At 43.0% G+C, this 27,586-nt stretch overlaps 1 protein-coding gene across 1 annotated transcript in view; it reads left to right on the top strand.

The window, feature by feature from the left end:
- Positions 1-27,586, top strand: part of JAZF1 (JAZF zinc finger 1) — a 380,505-nt gene that overhangs the window by 329,991 nt on the left and 22,928 nt on the right. The window contains exon 4 of the mRNA XM_089669887.1: positions 13,450-13,619. Coding sequence (XP_089526013.1) covers positions 13,450-13,619 — 170 coding nt within the window. The remainder of the gene's footprint in view (positions 1-13,449; positions 13,620-27,586) is intronic.

Consider the following 27,586-nt stretch of genomic DNA (forward strand, 5'->3'; position numbering starts at 1 on the left):
TTCATTAACAATCCGAAGTTCTCTAGTGTCTCCATGGTTAACCTCTGGTAACAGAAGTGTCTCTCTGTCTTGATTCAAGAGCAGAAAGTTGTCCAAGTAGTGATATATTCGCTCTCCCTGCAACCTCAGGTACACCACTAGGGCCAGAAGAATCTTCAAGAATACTCTAGGTGATGTGGTCAGCCCAAAGGGTAGGCATACAAACTGGAAGTGGAGCTGCCCAAACCGTAGAAATTTCTGGCAGACTGGAGCTACTGGTACATGGAAATATGCATCTTTGAGGTCCACTGATAGAAGCTAAACCCCTGGCTGAATGATTTTCAGAATTGTCTGGAGAGATTCCATTTTGAATCTGATTTTCTTGATATACATGTTGAGCCTCCTGAGGTCTATCACTGGTCTCCATGCTCCCAACTTTTTCTTTACTAGAAATAGAGGCGAGTAGATTCCAGAAATATGTTCTTGCTGGGGTACTGCAACTATCACTTCCTAGTTGAGGAGGGTTTTTATGTATTTCCATAAAACATCCTGCTTTTCTCTTGCCAAAGGTAATTTTGGCAAGACAAAGATTCTGCGGGAATGCCTCAGGAACTTCCAAGCATGGCCGAACCGGATGGTGGAAATTACCTTTTGTGCCCACACCTGACGGAACTTGAATAATCCGGCTCCTACGTGACAAGTGTGAGCTGGCAGATAGTCAAAAAGACTTCTGGGATTCCTATCCCAGAGACAAAGTTGGCCTCTTCAATTTGCGGTTCGCAGCTGTGTTGGACCATTGACGATGAATTCTCTTCCTGGCCTCTAAGACTTAGCGTCTCTACCTCTGGTCCTTGGCAAATTTTTGTAAGCTGCACCTCTTCCTCATCTGATCCTGAGGAATAAATCCCGATTTACCCCCTGTGGCTTTTGCTATGGTAATGTCTAATTTATTTCCAAAGAGGGACTGCCCCTCAAATGGTATTTTACACCATCCTTGTTTGGAGGCTGGGTCCACCACCTAGGGCCTCAACCATAGGGCTCTTCTGGCTGTCACTGCATTAAGCATGATCCTGGCCAACATCTTTATTAGGTCAGTGGATGCCTCTGCCATAAAAGAAGCTGTTAGCTTTAAATTGGCAAAGGAAGCCAAGACCTCGGCTTTGCTCAGGTCACTTCCCACTGCCACTTCTGACTTCTGAACCGAGGACTTCATGGCCTTCGAAATAGCTACTGAAGCTATATAAGGTCTATACGCCCCACCAGTAAGTGTGTAAATCTTTTTAAGATCCACATCCACTCTTCTATCCAACATGTCCCTGAATGTCACTGCGTCATCTAGTGGAAGGATTACATGTCTAGTGAGGCGCATAAGTGCTGCGACCACCACTGGAGGCTCCTCCAAACTCTTAATACTCTCCGCCTTGAAGAGGTATAGCTTTGCAAACTGATTCTTGAAAAGAGATTCTCTTGTTCGCTTGGTTCCACTCATCCGTAATTATGTCCTGAATTTCTTCCATGAATGGGAAATTCACCCCCTCCTTTTTCATGTTCGTGAAAAACTTCCCCTGCTTCTTCTGCTTTCCTTCCACAGTGTCTTCCCAAAGTAGAGCCTGCCTAAGTTCTTTCAAGGCTGCACCAAGGCGAAATCGAAACCGTCATAATGGCCCCAATCCTCCTCCGAGCAAGGAAACAGCATCTGAGGCCGAATGTTCCTGGGCCTCTGGAATCACTTGACTAGCTGGCGGCATCTGCGGAGACAAGGAGCGCGAGGTGGACTGCACTGGCACGGCTGTTGACTGCGATGAAAATGCCTTTAGCGTCTCCTCAAATGCCTGCTTCATTAGCAATACCATCTCCACCTTATCAGGCTCTTGGTGTTTGCGTGCTTCTTTGAAGCAAGTCTCACAAGCCTCCTTGCCCGGCATGGCTTCTCTAGGGCATGCACAGCATCCTCTTGGTCTGGGTTGGTCATAATGCGAATCCCTGCTGTAACGTGATGGGGAGCACTGACCCCTAGAGGCTGAACGGGAATGCGAGGTCTCTGTCCTTCCCCGGGAATGTCGGTCCTCCCTTGCCGATGACCATCATTTACTCCTTGCCGAGCTTCAAAATTAGTCACTGACTTGAAAAACACCAAAAAGAATATGCGCATCTGGCGACATCTCCCCTACCTTCTCTGAGAACACTGGTCTTTAGAGGGGGTAGAACAGCAGATAGAACCATAGGAGCACAGCTTTGCAGGTGCAATAGCAGGCACATGCAGGCTGCAGGAACACACAGCAGATGCTTTCAGCCAAAAGCATCTTTTGAATTTTGAATCCCTTAAGCCTAGCCCTACCTCCCCTCTCCTGATTGGCCGAGTGGTCCACGCATGCTCAGAGCGGGCCGCAGCGTGCGCTCCACGCTGGCTCTCACACATTGACCGAGTGGCGCCGGTAAGAAGCAGGGAGCAGCTCAGCGGATAAGCAGCCATTACCCCCAGCAGAAAGGGGGTTACCCCTACCAGCATTCGCCGCTACCAGCAGCTGCCCAAGGAAGGAGATACCCTTACCAGCAGCCACAAGGGAAGGAGATTACCCCTACCAGCAGCTGCTGCAGGAATCCTGACCACCGGTGCAACACCCCAAAAGACAGCAGTACTTTACCACGGCCTGATGCTGCCCCAAGGGCCAGCAACGGGGCTACCTGGTCAAACTGCTGTTAGCAGAGAAGTACAGGTCCAACCTTGAGAGCAATTCTGGATGGCCAGCCAGCCATTAGAACAGCTAGGAGGGGACACGCCACCTGTCCTGATTGCAGGAGGAAAAAAAAGGAACGCCTAGGCTGAGGTGGGACAAAAATGTATTGAGTAACGTCCTGATCAGTCAGGGGGTGGGCGGGGCCTCACTCAGCTACTCAGCTGTGCTGCCAAATATATTTACTACTCCTGTGTAGGGATGAAATTCAAGTTCACCACTACAATGTGTTGGTGGCAAATCCCCAGGATTTGCACATTTTTCATGTTGCAAACCTTTGGCCAAAAACCTTTGCAGGTTCCCGTGCTAGAAATAAGGAACAGCTTCTAGTCAGCCTATAACCAATAATCTGAAGAATTGATTAAGCCAACCCCCTTTCCATAACAGGGTGGACGCACAGCAGCCATCTTGTGAGTGTGTTGGAGCTTTTAGGAACAGCTAACCGTTCTGTGTTGGAAGAGATATTGTTTTTAGTGTGTTTTTTTTTAACCACCTCCCGTACGGCCATTGTATATAAACGGCCGGACGGTGGCAGTGCAGGGTCGGGTGGCCGTTTATAAACTACCACTTTCTCCCGGTGTTCATTTGGGGTTCCATGTCTTGGTTGGCTGGGTAGTGATTACATCAATCCAGCCCATGTGCACGGGAGTCTCATCATCATGGCACTCAGTGATACTGTAAATGTGTGCGGAGCTGAGCATGTGCAGCTCAGTGTATATAACTGCTGACAGCAGGGAGAAAGGATTATGACAGAAGAGCCCAAAAGGGACTCCTCTGTCATAAAACTCCTACCTGCCCGAGTTTTTCTTTTTCTCAAGTTTAATTCCATTTTAAATATACACTACACTACACATGGTAATTTTTTACCCATGAAAGGATTTGTACTCTTATTTGCCAGTCTTTACACACATTTTCTACACTGAATAGCCAGACAGGCGAATGGGCAATTCATCTTCCTGGTTCAGTCATTTAGCTTTCTGTGTCTCCTCTCTACCTTCAGCCTCTACATTAGACTGTGAATCAGCATCATCACGTCTGTCCAGACAGTAGAGAGCTGACCTAGTTAGCAGTCGTTCTGACCCAGAAGTTGTAATGCTAAACCAGGAGTGATGTTAGAGACCAGAGACCAGTGTATGCATACCAGGAGTAATTGTCCAAAAACAACTTATCATTTGACACGTAAAACAGTAAACCTATTTGTACTTCCAACTTAAAGTAGTTGTAAACCCTCACGTATACCCAGTGAAGTGACTGGCCTCAGGTGATATACAGAGATGAAACAAATTCTCCTACATAAGTTGTACCTGTCTATCTGCAACCATCTGTCTCCTACATCCATTCAAAGTGGTGAATTTACACAGATCTATCAGCTCTGAAAAGCAAGGGACGGGGAACTGAAGTTCCATCAATGAGGAGAGCTCTGAGAGCTGATTGGAGGGAAGGGACGAAACCCCCCTCCACATAGTTCACAAGAACAGGGCTGAGGCTGTCATTCTGCTGGAGGTCCCTCCCCTGTCAACATTTTTCTCCTGGTGTCAGGAAAACTTGTCAGAAGTGACTCCTGCTGATAGCAAAGGACGGGGCAGCAGACAGAAATGACACTTTAGTGCTCTGGATTGAGACATACACAGTATAGAGGGATATTCTTTGTTCATATTTCATGTTTGAGGTTTACAACCACTTTAAACTAGAAGTTCTCCTATTGCAAAGAAGCCTCAAAGCATTTCATAGATACACAGTAACACACCACATCTCTTAGGGTGGCCATACACATTACAATCTGATTGTACAATCCCTGAACAATCTCATTTAACTGCTTCCCGACCAGTTTATAGCAGAAATACTGCTACAGGGCGGCACAAGTATATATACGTGATTTTGCATTTCCGGGTAGGGGGCGCGCGCTCGCCCTACCCACAAAGCTGTTCGCGGCTGCAGCTGTCAATCACCAGTGATTACTCGCCAGCGACCAGTGACTACCAAGGATCTCCGACGGGAAGAACTGTTTTTGTTTTGTTTACTAACAGTTCTTCCTGTGAGCTCGGACACACTACTTTGGATGGCTGTGCTGTGCAGTGTGCTTACAGTGAAGCACACAGACATCACCCCATAGTAAAACACACCCAGCACACAGTTAACCCCTTCCTGCCCAGTGCCATTAGTACAGTGCCAGTGCTTTTTGTTTAGCACTGATCACTGTATTGGTGTCACTGGGGATTTCCATGACACCAAGTCAGTTCCCCCCAGTGTCAAAATGTCCACCGCAGTCCCACTATAAGTCGTTGACCACTGCCATTACTAGTAAAAATTAAAAAAAAAATCCCAGTATATATACCACCATTTGTAAACACTATAACCTTCACGTAAACCAATTAATTTACACATATAGGGATTATTTTTTAGCAAAGACACGTAGCAGAATACATTTTGGCGAAAAATTTATGACAAAATTTTCTTTTTGAAGTTTATTACTGGACATGTTTAATGGCAAAACGTTAAAAATATAGTTTTTTTTTTATAGCACAAAAAATAAAAACTGTATAGGCGATCAAATACCTCCGAAAGAAAGCTCAATTTGTGGGAAAAAAAGGATGTAAATGTAATTTGGGTGCAGCGTTGCATGACCGCGCAATTGTCAGTTAAAGTAACGCAGTGCCGTACCGCAAAAATTGGCTGGTCAGGAGAGGGGGGGGGGGGGGTAAATCCTCTGTAGGCCAAGTGGTTAACTTTACCAGAACTATGTTTTGATAAACTATGGTCCCCATGGAGTGAGAACCCTGATACTGCAACTGTGATTGGACTTCCTCTTGCACCCTGATGTAGAGGTGGGCCGTGGCGCTACATATTAGGGTCCTTCTCTCTAAATGTTTTCTTTTCTGAACTACATTGAATTTCACCAGGTCTCCCATTGGAGACTTCCTGTGGGACTTGTCCTCTGATGTTTGGGGGCTGGATGTTTGCTTCGTGGTGGTGCCCTCTCTGTGTGATTACAACACATTGCTTAGATTATATAGCTCTCTGTTTTGTGTGAGGTCTAGGGTAGTAATGTTTCAACTTTTACCCTGACAATGATCCTGTCAAGGGTACAGGACGATGGAGTACAATTTTTTGTTTCCTTCATTGCCTTTGGTAGGTGGACTTTGTAGTTTTGTACTGAACAAAATAGTTTCAAACAATTCCTGTAACTAAAAGGATGTAATTGCTCACTGCGATCAGGTAGCAATAGAGCACCTGTGCAGTGATCTGTTGCTGCAAATGGAAGCAGGAAAGAGCTGAATCAGCTGTGATCTAGATAGAGATAGATGCTGTCACCTAGATGATGTCAGAGCTTCCACTTTAAAGAAGAAGAATTCCAGGTATGGATATTTTGTACATAGTTACATTGACCCAGCTTGGACCAATGGAATTATGCAATTACCAATCCTGGAAGCTGGAAATCACTGAAGTAGACATTTCTACTTTAGTGATCTTCACTTATGGATTCTGTGCCGAGCAACTTATTCACTGCCTGGTTATCTCTTGCCTTGACTATTGTAACTCCCTCCTCATTTCAGGCTACCCCCTCTTCAATCTATCATGAATGCTGCTGCCAGACTCATCCACCTTACTAACCATTCCATATCTGCCAATCCCTCTCTGCCAATCCCTCCACTGGCTTCCCATTGCCCAACAAATAAAATTCAAAACATTAACAATCACATATAAAGCCATTTATAACTCTGCCCCAAATTACATCACCAATCTGGTCTCCAAATATCACCCAAAACGTCCTCTCCGCTTCTCCGACGACCTCCTGCTCTCTAGCTCCCTTCTCTCCTCCTCCCATGATCATTTCCAGGACTTCTCCAGAGCCTCCCCCATCCTCTAGAACTCTCTACCCCGATCTATTCAACTATCGCCTACTCTACCCACTTTTAGGCGATCTCTGAAAACCTATCTCTTTAGGGAAGCCTATCCTGCCTTCAGCTAATAATGGAATCTTCTATTCCTTCTACCAGTCCATCCCCCACAGTTATTACTTTTTTACCACCAGCCCCTTCCTCTTAGATTGTAAGCTCCAAGGAGCAGCACCCTCCTAACCCTCTTGTATTGAACTGTATTGTTGCTGTATTGTCTCCCTTTATTTTTTAAAGCGCTGAGCAAACTGTTGGCGCTATATAAATCCTGTATAATAATAATTCAGAGAATACTTTGCTTTCTAAGAATGAATTCAAAATTTTCTATGATTGGACGAGGTGGAGGGCGCAAGGTCAGTGACCTGCCTCTCCACTTCATAAAATGCAGAAGCAATGTCTTGCATTGCTCTACTATGGAGCCCTTTGAAGCAGGATCACAAGTCCAAGGGCAGATTATTTCTGCTTCTGAATAGTGTTAGTTAGCCAGTGGTTCCAGCACACATAGCCAATGGGGGTCCTGGGAGCCCCTAAGAAAAGGTACCAGTGCCAAATATCCACTAACCTAGGGCCATTGTAAAACAGCACCTGGTGACAAAATGGCTTTATATTTTCAAATAGTAAAATCCAACATAGCTTCCAACTGTCTTTTTTAAGATTTTGGACCCAAATAACTTTTTTTTTTCCACAGTTGTACTAATTTTATGTTTTATGTGCATCCTGCTATATTGACTCACAAAATACAATATAATTGAAAAATTCCTTTAACGAAAAGGATATAATCTCTTAAGTGTGATTATTATGGAATGGAACGGTAAAGATATATATAAGCTTTTGGGATAACTCTGATCCCTTTGTCAGGCTTCATAAAGCCTGAGGCAGAAATCTGAGATATCTAAAAATAAGTTTGCATATTTACTAACTTAAAGTGGAACTTAAGGCTGCAACATGAAAATGGGTGGACAGGCAGGATTTTAATGCAGAAGAGACATGCTTTGTCTCTTCTGCATCAAAGCTACTTACCTGCCTGTTTGCACCTGTACAGTTAGCTGCACAAGCGCAAGCTCACTGCACAGATTTGGCAATGCCAAATCTGACAAATTTCCTGCGCATATGCAGTAGTGACATCATCTTGTCCCAGCCAAGGACAACGACTGGACGCTCGAAGATGTCAGCGGGCCAGCAGTGAGTTGTGGGGACTTCCCATCGCTGGATTCATGGTGAATATACAGTGGGGCAAAAAAGTATTTTAGTCAGCCACCAATTGTGCAAGTTCTCCCACAAAGATGAGAGAGGCCTGTAATTGGCATCATAGGTAGACCTCAACTATGAGAGACAAAATGAGAAAAAAAATCCAGACAATCACAATGGCTGATTTGGAAAGAATTTATTTGCAAATTATGGTGGAAAATAAGTATTTGGTCAATATCAAAAGTTCATTTCAATACTTTGTTATATATCCTTTGTTGGCAATGACAGAGGTCAAACGTTTCCTGTAAGTCTTCACAAGGTTGGCACACACTGTTGCTGGTATGTTGGCCCATTCCTCCATGCAGATCTCCTCTAGAGCAGTGATGTTTTGGGGCTGTCGCTGGGCAACACGGACTTTCAACTCCATCCAAAGGTTTTCTATGGGGTTGAGATCTGGAGACTGGCTAGGCCACTCCAGGACCTTGAAATGCTTCTTACGAAGCCACTCCTTCGTTGCCCGGGTGGTATGTTTGGGATCATTGTCATGTTGGAAGACCCAGCCACGTTTCATCTTCAATGCCCTTGCTGATGGAAGGAGGTTTGCACTCACAATCTCACGATACATGGCCCCATTCATTCTGTCCTGTACATGGATCAGTCGTCCTGGTCCCTTTGCGGAGAAACAGCCCCAAAGCATGATGTTGCCACCCCCATGCTTCACAGTAGGTATGGTGTTCTTTGGATGCAACTTAGCATTCTCTCTCCTCCAAACACGACGAGTTGTGTTTCTACCAAACAGTTCTATTTTGGTTTCATCTGACCATATGACATTCTCCCAATCCGCTTCTGGATCATCCAAATGCTCTCTAGCAAACTTCAGACGGGCCTGGACATGTACTGGCTTAAGCAGGGGGACACGTCTGGCACTGCAGGATCTGAGTCCCTGGTGGCGTAGTGTGTTACTGATGGTAGCCTTTGTTATGTTGGTCCCAGCTCTCTGCAGGTCATTCACTAGGTCCCCCCGTGTGGTCCTGGGATTTTTGCTCACCGTTCTTGTGATCATTTTGACCCCACGGGGTGAGATCTTGCGTGGAGCCCCAGATCGAGGAAGATTATCAGTGGTCTTGTATGTCTTCCATTTTCTAATTATTGCTCCCACAATTGATTTGTTCACACCAAGCTGCTTGCCTATTGCAGATTCAGTCTTCCCAGCCTGGTGCAGGTCTAAAATTTTGTTTCTGGTGTCCTTTGACAGCTCTTTGATCTTCACCATAGTGGAGTTTGGAGTGTGACTGTTTGAGGTTGTGGACAGGTGTCTTTTATACTGATAACAAGTTCAAACAGGTGCCATTGATACAGGTAATGAGTGCAGGACAGAGGAGCCTCTTAAAGAAGAAGGTACAGGTCTGTGAGAGCCAGAAATCTTGCTTGTTTGTAGGTGACCAAATACTTATTTTCCACCATAATTTACAAATACATTCTTTCCAAATCAGCCAATGTGATTGTCTGGATTTTTTTTCTCATTTTGTCTCTCATAGTTGAGGTCTACCTATGATGCCAATTACAGGCCTCTCTCATCTTTTTAAGTGGGAGAACTTGCACAATTGGTGGCTGACTAAATACTTTTTTGCCCCACTGTAGTTCCACTTTAGATTAGTCACCAAAGGCTATGACTTAAACTTGAACTTTCTTCTTGATGGTGCCATATTTATTATTCCTTTCTGCAATGTAACTGATCTCTGCAAGGTAACACTTATAAATGTACTGTCTTGCCATACTGTAAACCTGGTGCAAGCTATCGAGCCACCATACATTATCTGATGATCATATTCCCAGGTAGGATAAGGGAGGGAGAAATTATTACAGCATCTTACCACATTCCTTCTATATTTCTGTAGTTTACAAAGGGCACACTTCACAAACACTTTACTCTGCCTTCCAGAATGTATTTAATCAGAGCCAGGCAACTAGCATTTCCAGAAGGAGGGCAGCAATTGCAGCTAACATACTGTAATTCTCTCATGACAGCTTTCCTTTAATGAAAGCTGGCCATACTCCATTAGAACTTTTTTCAGAAGTGTTAGTTTTTGGAACAATGATTCAATTTTCTAATGATTAGCGGGGTCAAATCGACATTCATTTTCACTTGCAGTGACTTGAAAATTCGTAGAACCAGGATGGAAATTTTTCTTGAACAAATGAAATTCTAGCTGAATGTGGTTTTCATTCTAGATAAATCGTACAAATTAAAATGAAACCTGTTTAATATGTCTGGGATTGTATTCAAGTAGCAGGTTTGAATGATGTTTTAGGAGTTTTGAACTTAAATAGTTCAGTCATTGAAGGCAAGAAGGAATATTCTAATGAACAATTTTTTTATGAACGTTTAACGTCTAATCGTGTATGGCCAGCTTAAGAAGCAGGTTAAGCAATTTATGATGGAATCTTTACATATCTGTATGTATATTAAAAACAATTCATGTTGGAAGCTATTCATACCTATATGTATTTTAGCAGTGATTCACGTTGGAAGTGATATGTACTTCATAATGCTTGTGTTGTTTAGTGTGATTTATATTTCACGATGGTTTTTATGTGTTTCTGCTTTGTTGTGTCACTCTATCCAGCATAAAGTAACCTGTTTGTGCACAGTCTTTAGGCTTCCCTTTGATTAAAGAACAGTAGTAAAACTAGACCCCCCCTCGGGTGCAGCTCCCCTTCCGACAGTTTGATTAATAAGCTTAAAACGCAAATTGAAATGAAAAGAGAAATGAACTCCAGGTGCCTGGACACCTTGTGCTGTGCACAAAAAGCTGGACCAGGCCAGCCATACAATGCCATTCATTCCCACACCTGAGGGATTGAAGTGAGCGAGCGTAATTGCTGTAACTCTTATTAATGTTCTGACATAATTCCTATTAATTCCACAGGGCTAGTAAATGCATTAGGACTTGTCAACATATTATTTGACACAGTTTATGATCTGTAGAATTATTCTCCTCGGATTGGGCAGCACTGAAGAAAGGGCTCGCTCTCTACCTCGGAGAAAGGTCTTTTCAGGCTGGCCAAAAGCACTTTTTTCAAGGTGGTGATGCTTGAAATTTTAATCAATAGCTAGCAATGTCTTTGGTGTTAACGTTGAAGACATCATTTTTTAAAGGGAAAGTGGAGGATGCATTTAGTGGGTACACATTTCAGGTTGTTATTCTTGCAAAGTCATCTTAATGGACTATCAGATTTTACTTGTTTTCTTGGATGTCTGCAAGTCAGGCAGTGCAGTCGGTATCCCTACTGGCTGACTGTAGTGAGAAAATAAAGCACAGGTTAAGACATAACCACATTTTTATTCAGTAAATCTTTATACCGACTGTCACTAAAAAGTGTAGGTCAAGTCAAAATCAATGCCCCTGCAGGTTTAGGTCATAATGTACTAGTATGCACCACATGACCTCTCCTCATCTCCATAACTGCTCTTCATCTCCCCATCTCCATAAACTCTCTTCATCTATTTCCCCTCTCCTCATCTCCATAATCCAACTTTATCTTCTCCCCCTCTCATCATCTCCATAACCTATCTTCATCTCCTCCCTCTCTCCTCATCACCATAACCCCTTTTCATCTCCTCCCCCTCTCCTCATCCCATCTTCATCTTCTCATCTCCATAATCCCTCTTCATCTCTTCCCCCTCTTCTCATCTCCATAACTCATCTTCATCTCCTCTCTCTCTCCTCATCCCCATAACCCCTTTTCATATCATCTCCATAATCCCTCTTCATCTCTTCCTCCTCTTCTCATTTCCATAACCCATCTTCATCTTCTCCCTCTCTCCTCATCCCCATAACCCCTTTTCATCTCCTCCCCCTCTCCTCATCCCATCTTCATCTTCTCATCTCCATAATCCCTCTTCATCTCTTCCCCCTCTTCTTATCTCCATAACCCATCTTCATCTCCATAACCCCTATTCATTTCCTCCCCGTCTCCTCATCTCCATAACCCCTCTTCATCGCTTTTCCCTATCCACATCTCCATAACCCATCTTCATCTCCTCCCCCTCTCCTCATTTCCATAACCCTTCTTCATCTCCTCATCTCCATAACCCGTTTGCATCTCCTCCTTCTCTCCGCATCTCCATAACACCTCGTCATCTCCTCTCCTTATCTCTGTAACCCCTCTTAATTTCCTCCCACTCGCTTCATCTCCATAACCCCTCTTCATCTCCTCCCCCTATACATCTCCATAACCCCTTTTTATCTCCTCCTCCTCTCATCTCCATAACCCCTTTTCATCTCCTCCCTCTCTCCTCATCTCAAAAACCCATCTTCCTCTACTCCCTCCCTCCTCATCTCCAAAACCCATCTTCCTCTACTTCCTCTCTCCTCATCTCCAAAACCTAACTTCATCTCCTCCCCCTTTCTTCATCTCCATAATTCGTCTGCATCTCCTCATATCCATAGCTTATCCTCATCTCCTCCCCCTTTCCTCATTTTCATAGCCATTCCTTGTGCACAGGCAGAGAGCACAGGAAGTTCTGAGTAGTGTTGGAGTTTGTTTGCTCTCTCTTGCTCCCCTTCCCCACATTTTTATTGAGCTATCACTATAATAGGCAGCTTCACAGGCCAAAGGAATGTATGTGTTTGTGTATTTGTGAGTTGGTGGTGGTGGGAGGTCTATTGGGAAGCGCCATCACTACAACAGCTGCACAGCATACAGAGAGAGCAACTCGTGCTGCTAAGTGGTCACATTGTATACCTGTTCACTTTTTTTAAAAATATTTTTAAAATATACATTGTTATTTTATGGTACCTTTATAGTTAAAGAATTCTCACAAAGTCATTTTCTGCCATTAAGAAATCTATCTAAAGTGCTGTCAATAGGAAACGCTAGGATCTTTCTAGAGCAGAATATCCCAGCTAAATTTTGACTGTGTTTTATGATTATTAATACTTATGGTTTCCACTTTGATTGTAATGTTTTCAGTTTAGTATTGATATTTACTATGGGCATCCTTAGTTACTAATTTACAGTTGTCATATACTGTATATACTGTATATTATTACAATATTTTTTTAAATTTGGGTATTTAGAATTTGGAGAATGAATTGGTAATTAAAACAACACTGTCTGAATACATCCTGATATTACAGTGGGCAGCCTGGTGCTGATCTGCTCACACCTTGCCCCAGGGATAATACCTGTGATTATTGGGCTGTGAAAGGTTAACTAATTAAGTAGTTACTTATGCTTGTGAGCTGAATATTACATGCATATATTTCCCAGCATGCTGAAAACTAACAGCAACGTTTATCATTCTACAATAGAAAAGAGAAACAAACTATCCCAGCGGTGTACAGTCCCCATGAGCACCACTGAATGTCTCACCACTGATACAAATGAACGGATCTACACATATCCAGCCAAATAGAGACAATCAGGATTGCGGACTACATTTATTAATATGCCCCCCCCAACTTGCAACCACTGGAACTGTATGCAAAGTCAATGGATTACCTAGTCTATTTCCACGCATAATTGGAATGTGTAAGAGTAGTATCATTTTGTCAAAGCACACATTCATATTCAGATAATGCCGCAGTATGTTTTATATGGCACAGTGGTACTTTATCCTGATATCCCATCTTCCCCCTCTGCAGGTAGTGAGTATGACGAGGAAGAAGTGGATTATGAAGACTCAGATAGCGATGAATCCTGGACCACAGAGAGTGCCATTAGCTCTGAAGCAATCCTGAGCTCCATGTGTATGAATGGAGGGGATGAGAAGCCATTTGCCTGTCCAGTTCCTGGATGTAAAAAGAGATATAAGGTAAAGTGGAAAATGAAGTTTTCCTGTAAGAGGTTGTAAAATCAACAAGAGAAAGGTAACTGCTAAGGGGTTGTCTGTGTTTAGGCTACAAAATACTGCTTGTATGATGCTGAATATTTGATATAAACCACTATATATATATATATATTAAGATACATACATGAGCAATTTATCAGGAATAGCTTGGCAATGACTGCTTGCTCAGTCTACGTATGAGCATGTTAGATTATTATATCAATTAAAGTGTAACTAATATAATGGAGGGAGTGGGGAAAAGCTAGAACTTCTATCTGACTTTTATTGCTGTCTTTGTTCCCAATAGTGACCATTATTACAAGGACTGAAAGTGAGAGGAAATCTAAAATTTTGAGCTGTCACCAAAACGGGAAGAGTTGGGAAGTCTTCCAGTGTAGACAGTGACAACTGTCCCTTATTTTGGTGTGATTTTCTCTTGCTTTTGATGTCTACGGGAAAGGAAGTAATGGCAGAAATAAACCCTTCAAAAATGCAATCTATTGCAGCTTACCAATTCTTAGATGAGGTAGCTGCATTAGTTTTCTTTTTTTAGGTCTTTTCCTTTATTTTCACCTGGTGATCCAGCCAAAAACAAATTTCCTGTGTTAGGGTGTCTCCACTCTAGATGGAGGGGCAATATAGACCTCTTTGGACATCGGTATTGTCAACCTGTAAAGAGGGCGATGTTAGATCCACTAGCAGATTTCGATGGATTTAACAAATTAAACTCGATCTCCAGCTAACACTTTATAAGCAGTGACAGCAACAGGTTTTTCTTTTCATTTTGGGATAAAGGTTTTTTATAAATAAATAAAAGCTGACCATTTTAAGCACCTCCCCTCAATGCTAAATGGCTTGTTTAAACATTTTAGCTGCCACTTTTGCTGAACAGCTTGGTCTGGTAAAAGAAGCTGTAAAATAACAGACTTACTGGCTGGATCACCAGATGAAATTAAAGGAAAAAGTTTAATAAAAAATAACTAATGAAGCCATCACATTTAAGGACTGGTAAGCTGCAATGTATTACAATTAATTTTTTTGATTTAATACTGCTTTAAGCTTTGGCTTTAGATATACTGTAAGTTCTCATAGAGTTATAAATGTATCCTCTGTAAAATGTTCTTTCCAGGCAAAAATGGAGCATGTATGTTATAGGCTGTATCATTCTTCAGCCAGCATCACTTCACCAGAAATGAGTGATGTCTTAGTTACTGCACACTGATGTTGCAGAAGAGCCAGCTCTGGAATTTTGAAAGTCCTGAAATCATGAATCTAAGACCATCAAGTTTCTGTTACAATACCAAATGTCTGCTTTTGTGTACATAGCTTTCCTGGACCCCAGTATTAATGGGGTCTGACACTAGTAGCTGGGACATTCAATTCAAATTCATTTTTAGCAAATATTTACATAAGTAAAATCTTGAAGTTAAATGCAGTTTAAGTACAGTTATTGTAAAGTTGTACTAAATGCTTGGTGTTTTTTTACCTGAATGCATTCTCTGCAATAAAGATGAATTCCAGGCAGGGTATATTTTTGCATAATCACATCAGTCACACCTATTTTTACAAGATCCAGAAATGCTCACGATCACACTGGAGTTCTGGAAAGCAGAAATTATGTATTGTCAGTGGTTTATACTTCAGTGATTTCCAGATACCAGGGCCATTGGCCAGGTAATGGTAGGGGCGGATTGACAACTCATGGGGCCCCCGGGCAATAGGGGATCAAGGGGCCCCTGTGTCTTAGCTCACACTCAAACCACACCCAGAAAAGCCTATGAAAGGTACCAAGGGCATCTCATGGGGCCCCCTACTGACCCTGGGCCCTCAGGCAGTGCCTGAGTTCCCAAATGGTCAGTCCTCCCCGTTACATTTATTTAATTTACAGTTACATTTATCTAAGCTTGAAGTGGTTGTAAAGCTTCTTTTTTTTGTAATAAAATGACAAACATGTCATACTTACCTGCTGTGTGCAGTGGATTTGCACAGAGCAGTTCTGATCCTCCTCTTCTCAGGTCCCTTGTCGATGCTCCTGGCCCTTCCTTGTGCCCACAGAGAAAGTTGCTTGTTCTGGGGGCACCCGTGTGTGTGCGCTCCCGAGTCGGCCATGTATGTCCATGAGAAAGAGCCGAGGCTCTCATGCACAGTTCTGGATAGCGATCAGGCTCAGGTAAGTATGGGGGAGAGCTACGGGGGAGGGGGGGGGGAGTTGCACACTGAATATTTTTTACCTGCATGCTTAGAATGCACAAAGGTAAAAAAACCTCCAGCTTTTACAACCACTTTAAGCAATGTACCTATGTGAAAATATACCATGCCTGAAGTTCATCGTTAAGGTAAAAAAAAAACCCCTAGCAATTTTCTATGGCCCCTTGTCCCCAAACACTTGCGATCCCTTGTCACCACCGTCGGGTCCTCCATGATCTGCATTGCCTCCCAGATCTTCCTTCTTTAGGGGAAGGTACTGAGAACAGTGGAGCAATAGGCTTCTGCTGCTGTCAATCTAATTGCTAGGAGGAGAGAGCAGAGTCTGTGTGTGTGTATCTATAGACACACACAGTATCAGTCGGGAGCATGCATGTACACGTGTCTGCTTAACAGGCAGGTGGCAGTGGTTTGGAGATAATTTTAAAAAACAGTCATCATCTATTGAAAGTGTGGACCTCCCCCTTTAAAAAAAAAAAAAATATATATATATATATATATATTTTATGGGTTTATTAGCACTTTAAGGCTAGGTTCACACTAATGCGGTGCGGTACATTGCATGTGATTCGCACAGGAACCGCACTGCAATTCTGTGCAAATCACATGTGATTTGTGTGTGGTGTGATCGGAGCCATACATTTTGTATGGCTCAAATCGCACCACACCCAAAAGGTGCAGGACACTTTTTTGGGTCCGCACTAGAATCGGATCGCATGGGTATTCACACCTATGCAATCCAATTCTGCACATCGCACCGCTTTTTGCAGACCGATTTTGAGGTGTTGTTAACTTAACATACACACCCGCATCAGTTCACATGAACGGGGTGCGATTCTGATGCGGTGTGGAATTCGCACAGAAAACGCTGCAAATTCCTCACCGCATCAGTGTGCACCCGGGCTCAGTGACTAACTGTGGCTCATCTCACAGAAAAGCTGTTTTAAAGGGACACTGCATTTAGGTGTCCGTTTATGGACCAGCGGTAAATGATCGCTGCTCAGTTCTCCGGAATTCTCGGAGAACACAGTTCTCCTGTGAATGCCGTTTATGAAGCGGTGTAGATCAGTTCTCCGAACGAAGGGAGAACGGTCTACAAACGCTGGAAAATGGCTGCTTTTACTATAATCTCGCGAGATTACAGTAAAAGATCAGTTTACTAAGCAGAGGTAAATTATCGCTGCTTAGTTTTCTGCTCCTCCGATTCTCCAGCTCTGGGCTGGAGAATCTGGAGGGAGAACACAGATCTCCAGTGAAGGGCTGAACATGTTCACCGCTGATCTCCTGAGTGTCATAAACTGTGAATGACCAGAGAATAGCTGCGATCCTCTGAATCACAGCTATTCTCTGTGTCATAAACGGACACCTATATACAGTAAATTCGGCGTACACAGGGTCTCTTTTCTTTGACCAACCACACATCCGGTGATGATGGGACCAGAGCAAAGGGAGCCCAGGACCTTGCATCATAGACTCTATGACCAGGTGCTAATATCTTCATCAAATCCCAACTCTGGACTGCAATGACCTCATTTCTGGTCGGCCTGCTAATCATTTTTACTAATTTAGCAGCAGCACAGTAAAGGAACCTTCTTCTTTGTTAGAAATTCAATTATTGTGAACAGATCGTTCCAGTTTACTTTACAAACCTAGTACCTTCTCTATTCATTTTATTGCATCGTTTAGGATCTCCCACACGATACATGTTACAGTCTTGCTCGAGGCTTGTTGAAATTCTGTTCTGCTCCCTTCCATGCACACCTTAATCTTTTACTTGACAATATAATTGCTGGCGTTTTCAGCTGCTTTCCTAATTGCCTTTGTCCCCTGTTTATGCCTAGAGGTACGTGCACATTTAATATTGCGTATTGAAAGAGAGAGACTGTAAATAAAAGCGTATTAAAGCAGCAATTAAATGCGGTGTCCCTGTCGCTGCGCCTGCAGAGGGGGTGCCTGGGGCTGTCGCTGCTTTGACTGGGCCTCTTTCTTCTGTAGCCTCTTGACTCTCTCAGTAACACTTGTGTCCCGCATGATGTTTATTCCTGTCCGTTTAAACCTCTAATAGTGTGAACATATTTATGGCACAGCAAGATACAATAAATTAGTGTTAGCCTGGTATTCTGTGGCACACCCAACTACTCTACTGTATGCAGCTCTTGTTTTTAATTATGGCACCATTAGTGCACCCAGAGTTTCGGGCTGATGGCGGCTGTCAAGATGTTTTTTTTCTCCTCTTTGTCTGGGATTGGTGGTCAGCTCTTTCAGACCTTCAAAATGCCACCGATGGCCATTAGACAGACGCATCCTTTTGCTTTTCAAGAATACAGGTTAGTTTATGAGGAAAGTGCTGGCAGTGGGAGGATGTATTGTAAACCAGACAATGTCTTCAGCCAGGAAGCAAACAAGCCATTGTGAGCGTAGAAGGGTGCATTTTCCCAGGGGGTATCTCTACTGCAGCAAGTGTTTTTTCAGAAGAGAAAAGCTGGAGGTAGAGACCTGTAATTTGCTACATCCTGTCTGTTCTCTGTTTGACTGCCAGCCCTCCTTTTATTGCCCAAATAAGCAAACTGTTCCTGCCTGCTTTTCCTATCACACCACCTTCATCTCCAGTGCACAAGGACTGTCTCAAGGATATCTTGCACACCATTAAGTCACAAGGGGACGGAATTAATGAGGCACAGGAAAGCTGACAAACATGGAGAGGGCAGGAAATAAAAAGTAATGATACAGGGAGTTGAATAAACATAAGGTATGCCTTTTTTCTCTCACTCCAAGGCTTTTATGTCAGGTATCTTGTCAAACACAAGATAAAATATTCCTTTTTTTTTTTATAGAGTACAAGACATATTATAGGTCTATCCCTTCCTCAGTATCACACTCCCCCAGCCAGCTTCTGCAGCTACCACGTTTGTAAAACATTTGATTCGTGACCAATTTGGACCACTTGCATGATATAAGAAATGTAATCTGTGCTAATATTAGTATAAACACATAGCAAGCAAGTGTATGTGAAATACCATGGCTTGTGGTCTACAGCAAAATTAAACTGCAAGAGAAATGTCCACTATCACAATGAAATCCATATTTTCATATCAATAAATGATAACACACATAGGCCTAAATTTGGGTTTATTGGGGTTAAGTAAATAACAAAAAATGCAGCACTAATAAAGTATCAACATAAAAGTCCAAAATAAAAGTCCAAATAATTCTCAAGTGAATGAGACAGGTTGCAGAAGAAGATTCTGAAATGTTTCAAACCGAAAATATGGCCGCCGTCCCTCCAGAATGTGGTGACGTCACACGCCGAAGCTCCACCCAATGCGTTGGGTGGAGTTTCGGCGTGTGACGTCACCATGTTCTGGAAGGACAGCGGCCATATTTTCGGTTTGAAACATTTCACATTCAGTGCTGGTTGTTTTAATGCTTGATGTACGTGGATCTTTTATTAAATAGGTCAAAATGTTACTGAATTACTACACTATGAGTTGCTTTTGTTTTATATCCCTTATTTGATTATCGGATGGGAGTTTTTCCTGCTTTTGAAGATTTTTAAAGAGGAGGAGTTTTCATCATCTTAAAAAAGGATTCCTAGTGAAAATTACCTGCTTCCGTGATTTCCTATTTACTGCGTATATTGACCAGTATACGGTCTGAACGTCCGGTAAGGGGCTTATCTATTCGGGTGTTTTGGTGATGGTGTATGATGCCAGAATCTTCTTCTGTAACCTGTCTCATTCATTTGAGAATGATTTGGACTTTTATTTTGGACTTTTATGTTGATACTTTATTAGCGCTGCATTTTTTATTACTTACTTTTATATTTGCTTTTTGTGTGCAAGCTGCTTTTCCCTATTAGTTTGCATTCTTGAATTCAGATTATAGTTATATCCAAGCACAGCACACCCATGTTAACATGAATTATGCTGCAGTTCATATGGATGGGCACAAATAAAGGTGCACGTAGCATTCTTGGCAGTGCATGGTAGTGCACATGTCCATTGAGATGGTGCATTGGGGTGCAAATAACAATTAATGATGCCAGACGGTATAAACAGGGCATTATGAGCAGGGCCACTGTTAGATATCACAGCCCCCCCACTGCCAGAGAAAATATCAAAATTAAATTTATGGTAAAAATACACTAAAACATTATTAATGTACACAATCCCAACAAAATTCCTGTTAAATCTAAATGATAAAACTACTGAGTTAATGAATAAAGCTCTGTGTGTAAATGAGGTCTTGGGGCTCATTCATATGGGTGCTGTGGCCTTTAGCGTGTGAATCAGTGGTTTGTTTATGTGGCTGGAGCCGCATGGAGCTGTTTGCAGGCAACCTATGGTACAGTATGGAAATGCTGCAGGTCCTAATTTGACAGGCATATGGGTGCAGGTGTACAGCCCTGAACTCAGACAGTGAGCATTCAGGGCCACTTCCCCACGCCTTCACACCTGTCAGATTAAAACCTGTGTTCATACAGCTGTCCCCATAGTATAACAGGTGGCTCCAGCCACATGAACAATCCACTCATTCATGCTGTACAGGACAGAGGACCTGTGTGAATGTGGCTTTTTGGACAATTTTTTTCCCTCAGCCCATTAATTTCAATGGACTGCCTAACGTGTGGAAGCATGCAAAAATACTGCAGGGATATATTTTAAAAGTGTGTTGCACCTAACCAAATGGTGTGAGCAAGTCCTAAGGGCCAGTTCACACTACAAAAACTCACTCTGGATGCATTCCAGATATGTTTTTGCTTACAGTTCACACCACACACAGTTCCAGTGCAGATTAGATGTATTTTGCCATTTTCCAGTATGGTTCTGTGCAGAAAAAATGCAACGTGTTCTACATTTTTTTTCTGCACCAGAAACTGACTGAAACTGACTGCATTGGTGTGAACCAGGGCCATTGGAATACATGGAAAACACTTTGCATGCATTTTTGATGTAGAACAAAAACGCACTGGACTGCATCTAGTGTGAACTAGCCCTAAGGGCCGGTTCACACTATAGAAATGCAGTTCAGATGCGTTCCAGATGCGTTTTTGGCGCATTCCGGTGCCTTTTTGACACGTTCCAGTGCATTTTTTATACGTTCCAGTTAATTTTTTCCCCTCTCTTTTTCTTCAATTGAAATAGGGACATGTGCATTTCAGTGCATTTTGGTGCTTTTTTATGCGTTTTATCGCATTCCAGTACAGTTCTGTGCAGGAAAAATGCAGCCTGTTCTACTTTTTTTTTTCTGCATCCGGAACGCACTGGAACTGCAAGCACTGATGTGAACTATGACATTGACAACCATATCACCTACTTTCTGTGCGTTTTGGATGCAGAAAAAAAAGCAACTGAAACACATGTAGTGTGAACCGGCCCTAAAAGTTATTATAGATAAGGGAACGGGACTGACCAGGAATTGTGAAGGCAATCAGACTAGTGGTGAGAGAAAATTAGGAATCTTATGATAATGCGAGATCTGAGCTGTAGGTGATAGGAACTGAGACACATTATTATTATTATTATTTAGGATTTATATAGCGCCAACAGTTTGCTCAGCGCTTTACAATATAACGGGAGACAACACAGCAACAATACAGTTCAATACAAGAGGGATTTGAGGGCCCTGCTCCTTGGAGCTTACAATCTAGGAGGGAGGGGATAGTGGTAAAAAAGGTAGTAACTGTGGGGGATGGACTGGTAGGAAGAGTAAAAGATTCCATTATTAGCTGAGGGCAGGATAGGCTTCCCTGAAGAGATAGGTTTTCAGAGATCGCCTAAAAGTGAGCAGAGTAGGTGATAGTCTGATAAATTGGGATAGAGAGTTCCAGAGGATAGGGGAAGCTCTGGAGAAGTCCTGGAGACGAGCATGGGAGGAGGAGACAAGGGAGCAAGAGAGTAGGAGGTCTTGCGAGGAGCGGAGAGTACGGTTTGGGTGATATTTAGAGACAAGATCGGTGATGTAATTTGGGGCAGAGTTATGAACTAGATCAGTAAATAAATAGTTAAATAAAAAGAGTTGAGCGGTGATATATAGATTTGCAGAGGGAACAGGTGATGACAGTGGGGGGGGGGGGGGGGGGGGTTGTAGCAGTGAACAGAAGGGGATCAGTCTTGGGGAGAGGACTCAGCTACATAGAGATCATAGTGCTGGGAGAAGATAAAAGACAACTACAGGAACGTAATAAAGCTCCATGTACACGAGCCTACCCTGACCACCGGCCACGGGAAACCGCAAATCACGGCAAAACCGTGGTACCGCGATCCTGCATTTTCCCATGGTCGGCGGTCAAAACATTCCTATCCTGAACACAATTCTTCAGCGTTCAGGAGAGGGAGGTTTAACCTCACCTAAATGCAGCAGCTCCTAAACGCTGCTAAAAGCCAATGTGTACATGGACACAGGCTTTTACGGAGTTGAGTTTAGGAGCTTTGGCAAAAAAATGCCAAAAGCTCCTAAACTCGAGTTTAGCAGCTGCTGGTGTACATGGAGCCTTAAGCTGGTCGCCTGTGACTGTCAGGGAGGCAGAGGACAGGGAGAGAACAGGGGAGATATATAGGCTGGGCAGACAGGAGAGATCTGACAGGAGGAGGAATACAGGAGTGAAGGTCTGCAGGGAGACAGGGGAGGCACAATCAGAGATATCAGAGTGTGATTGCAGAGATGGGGGGCCGATATCTGAGAGGCAGAGTGAGTATGGAAGGAGGACAGGGAAAGAAACAAAGTTGCAATCAGATGTAAACAGAAGGAAACTTTAAAGTGTCAAACTTGTGGAGCAGAGCGGGAAAACATTCAGAACACTGAGCCTGTGTGATAGAATGACAGGAGGCTAACAATGTCATTTAGCAGCTGCACATGGGCTTCTCAGCTGTCCGGACCCCCTCTGCAGCTGATAGGGCCAGGCCCCCTACAGGAGTACCCCCTTATCAGCAGCCCTGCTTATGAGTATAGTTGAGCATTAGGGATTAATTTAAATCATTTTTCAGTATAAAAATAAAGGCTCAGCTCACTGCCAATTGCACTCATCCCTTCATAGGGTTTTGAAAATTGATTCCCAAAGAGGTGGTCTCCACAGTTCACCAACCATGCTTCAGTACCAAGTCATTCCACACTGCTGTGTTCTGCTCTCCCTCACAGACATGTCCTGGCTTCTTACTGATGCAGATGGTTGACCCCTTCTGGAACAAAGTTCCTGCTATCAGGGTTTGGAGGTCTTTCCCTCCCAATCCCTTTAAACCTCTGAAATTCCAGGTCCGTGCGCCTGGAACATTCTGCTGTCAGCTGGGAATTTCTGACAGGTGAATGTAAACAAACAGCAGGGATAAAAAAGGGGTCTCCCCCAAAATCTATGCAAGACCCTTTTCAGTGCATTCAGCCTGGGTGGTCAGGAAAAGGGGATAAGCGTGATCCCTCCCCCCAAACCATACCAGGCCATGTTCCCTCAACATGGAGGGTAACTTTTCCAAATGTTGGTGAGTCCCTGTCAAAAATTGTGTTTATTTACTTTAGATTTTTTTTGTGAATGAGTAGGGGCACTATTTACCCCTAACTTATTAACCAAGTGTTGGTATGTGGAGGGCCCTTTTTTTAAAGGAGGTGTACAGTTACCCCTTTTTCTGGCGACCCATGCTGTATGCTTGGATAAGGGTCGGCTGGGAGTAACCCCACACTTCTTTTCTTGTTTTTTTGCATGGGGTTCCCCCTTAAAATTCATACCAGACTCCAAGAGTCTGGTATGAAATTTGGGGGAACCCTGAGCCTTTTTTGATTATTTTATGCATTTGGGGTCCCCTTTATAATCCTTACAAGACCTAAAGGGCCAGGTATGAATGTTGGTGGAGACCCCACACTGTTTTTTTTTCACTATCCTTGCTGTTTGCTTACATTCACCTATCATTCAGTCGTAGTGCTGAGGTCTCATAATATTTCCCCTGCAGGTCGAATGTTCTTCACCTATAGCGTTAGGCTATTTTATCTATTGGTGAATGTCAACTCTCATAGTCAAATGTTCAACTTTTCTCTTAGGAACAGATCTCAGAGAATGTTACAATTGCCTAGCGAAAGGCAACCAAAAAACTATTCCACATATAACAAAACACTAGGTGTATTATTCATTATGTTTGGGCGAATGATGGGACATTCACATAGCATTTTTTTTTATAAATAGAAGCCCAAGAGTTCCAGAATACTTTTATACATTAGATCTAGTTAAAGAATATCTAAACAAAAGCAAAAACTGAATATAATGCAATTTACCAATCCTTAGATAAGATGTCTGTATTAAAGCGCAACTAAAGACAAAACTTTTTTATTTCCATTGTGGATAGGAGGGAGTATCATCCCTTTCAGGTTATTTTGCCATCTGTGTCTCATTGGAGGAGATTTCCTTAGGATTGTCCCATAGCCAAAACAAGTGAGAGATAGTCATTCTGAAGTGTGGGAACCCTAGTGTGTCACCAGTGTCCCAATTGGAAGATTTCCCCTCTATTCTGATATCAAACCCAAAATTTAGGATGTTCTTTTACTTTCATTTTCGATGATAATGGTAAGCAGGACAAGTAGGGTGAATCTTCCTAACAGGGACACAAAGCAATAAAAACTGATGGGTGTTCTAATTCCTCTCCAGTTTATCCAAGACTAAAAAAAAAAAATGCCTTTAGTTAAACTCTAAAGTGGCTTCGAATGCTGAAGGTTTTCTGCTTTCATGCATTCTATGTAGTAAGGTAAAAAACCTGCAGTGTGCAGCTCCCCCCTCAGTCCCCCCTATACTCACCTGAGCCCGATCCCGGTCAAGCGATATGCAGGAGCTCTACCAGGTCTCTCCCTCCTTATTGGTGGAGACACAGCGGCGGGCGCCATTGGCTCCCACTTCTGCCAATCACAGCCAGTGAGGAGGAAGCGGAGGGCAGGGCCAAGCCCGCACAAGTGCCCCCAAAATAAGCAGCTTGCTCTGGAGGCACTCTGCAAGAGGGAGGGGCCAGGCAAGGTACCTGAGAAGAGGAGGATTGGGCTGCTCTGTGCAAAACCATTACACAGAGTGCATAACTATAACATGTTTGTTATTAAAACAAAATCTGAATTTTTACAAACGCTTTAACCCCTTGGCGCTGGCGCCTCCCAGCCCTTTAAGGGTTTCAGAAGCCGGGAGGCGGGGCGGAGTTTTAGGGTCATGTGACCGCCGTGATTCGCCGTCACGGCGGTCACATGATTGGGAAAGGTCCTGATCGAAAGAGGAGATCGGGACCTTTCCGTTAGTACCGGACATGTGCTGGGAGCGCGCTCTCAGCACATATGTTTTTCTTAATTGCACACAAATGTGTGGCCGCTCTGTGTCTAGGCCCAAACGCAGGGAGACCGCACATTTGCGTGCGGCCGGCGTGAAGAGGTTAAGTACCCGTTAATCTGGTTGTTTTAATTTCCTCTAATATCCTGCACATTTCTGGTCTCTGTGTGGCTATGCTCATTCCTCCACTGTATCTAGAGAAGGAGCCAAGATTGCTACCCCAGCTGAGCTTTAAACATGTTAACCTCCTTTACAAGGGGAATGATGGGAATAGCAATTTACACAAGAATGATCATTTCTTTTTTGTTTTCAGTTCATCTCACAAGAAGTGAAAAAGACGTTGTATTTTTAGCAAGATTGACAGGTATACTTGCTAAAAATGTTCTTAGCCTGAAAAAATAAAAAAACAATGCAGCTACCATATCTAATGACTGGTAAGCCTTCATATGCTGTATAACATTTTCGTGAAGGATTGTTATACAAATCGTAACTTAGAGCGTATGTCAGGGCTAAATAAAAAAAATAAATATTTAAAACCTCTCTGCAATGCATTCATGTTTCCCTGTGTTTGGTCTCATTAAAAATGCTGCTAGTACAGAGATATACCTGTTGGTCCTCCCAGAAATCCAGTGAACTTTTATGTTCCTGTTGTGAACTGACAATGCTGTTTCTACTGCACTGAAACATTAGGAGAGAGTGGAAGATACCAGGCAGCTGGTAAAGGAGGGGAACATGTTCTGAGAATGTAAACAGGAGAAGTTATGGAGAAGGGGTGGTGTTCTGTAGTCCAACATAGACTCAACAACACTGGAATTTCAGTGCAGCAGAGGCAGGGAGAACGTTAGGAGCTTACTGGGCTTATGGCAGATGACTGGATATTCTTCTGGACTGCCAGTGCATTTAGAAGCAGGGAAATGTGCAAGTATTGAGGAGCTGTGCTGAATACAGTATACCTTTTTAGATTTTTGCACATATGCATCCTGTAAGGCTTCATTCAGAAGAGCAAATGTGTATTTTCTGCACAAAAAAAAAAAAAGGTTATTGCTGGCAGTAGATCCTGCATAAAATGTGCACCTAAAGTACTTGCGCTTAGACATATACAGCATTTAAAAGGATATAATTCTTCTAATGACTTTGCATGTGTATGTATGTTTACATGCGTTTACATGCATACGTTGGTAAAATCTACAGATATGTACGGCCCTGGATATAGCTGTGTCCTACATTTTTTTGTATGCTGCTAAACCTAGCACACGTTTCCTTTGTAGACACTGTGAAAATGGCTGCATTTAAACGCATACAAAACACCCTAAGGCCCCATTCACACCTAAGCATTTCGTAAGCGTACAGGTGTGTTGCAGTGGCATCCATTGTTAATGGCACCCAAAGCTCAGCAAGCAGATGGGAGTTTTGCCACATGGAAAACGCACAACCAATGCAGCAAAACGGGTGGTAAAGAATGCACAAAACTGAACGCAGCAAAAAGCTACTTTGTTGCATTTGTCACGCGTAGGACAGCCCATTTAAATGAACGGGCTGCCCTATGAGTGTTGCACAAAAACACGCAAAAAAAAAATGTGAATGGGGCCTAAAGGGTAAATTTCAGGGTTAGATTAAGGCTAAGTGTGTTTTGAAAAGAAGATGTATTGAGATCTCTTCCGCGCCACAATCCACAGTCAGTCGTGTATTTATCTTTTATGTTGCCTGAATTCGTCATTTGTCATCCTCACTGCAGTTTAGCCAGGCAGTAAAACCCTTTACAAGATTGGCAGTGTTCTTTGCTTCATACCTCCATACCTTGGCAAGCTCCACCAAGACACACAACAAAATGTTGACATTATCGGAGTGGAAAAAGAAGTAGCAAGTCCCCATTAATTATAGCAACAGAATTTATTTCTCTTACTCACTTGGATCCGGCTCCAGCTTTACTTTGCTTACCCCCTGCCTGTTGGTTGTGTGCTGTACAGGTTTTATGAGAGCTGAACTAAGTCTTGTCCTTTGTCATAATTCATGTTCTCTCCTCTACTGCAGGTGTGGCTTCTGCTGCTAATACAACCAGAAGGAATTACTCTTACTTTTCACAAAAGACAATTATCAGTTTCAAAGCTGTTGTTAGCTTGTTATTAATTGTATTGCTGGTAGAATTACACCCATGTATGTTTGTGTGTAGGTTATGAAACCATTGCTCTGGAGAGGCGGGGTAGGTGGTGCTTTAGTTTCTGGATAGGGGAGGAGGGACGCTTGGCTGTAAAAAAACAAAAAACAAAAACATATTTACCAGTAAAAAAAAGCTGGGAGTATTAAGTACTGAGGAACAGGAGATGTTTGCAAATCTTTACCATCATGCTTTCAGTGTGTTGCACCAAACAAAAGAGGCACCCACCTCCAACAAGTGCTGCAAGAGGCCACAGCTTCATTACACCCCCTCATCCACTGTAATCCATGGGGTTCTGACAGCTGGGTC

The sequence above is a fragment of the Staurois parvus genome, unplaced genomic scaffold (assembly GCF_062004578.1).
Source record: "Staurois parvus isolate SC_StPar_1 unplaced genomic scaffold, SC_StPar_1.0 ptg000082l, whole genome shotgun sequence".
NCBI lineage: Eukaryota > Metazoa > Chordata > Amphibia > Anura > Ranidae > Staurois > Staurois parvus.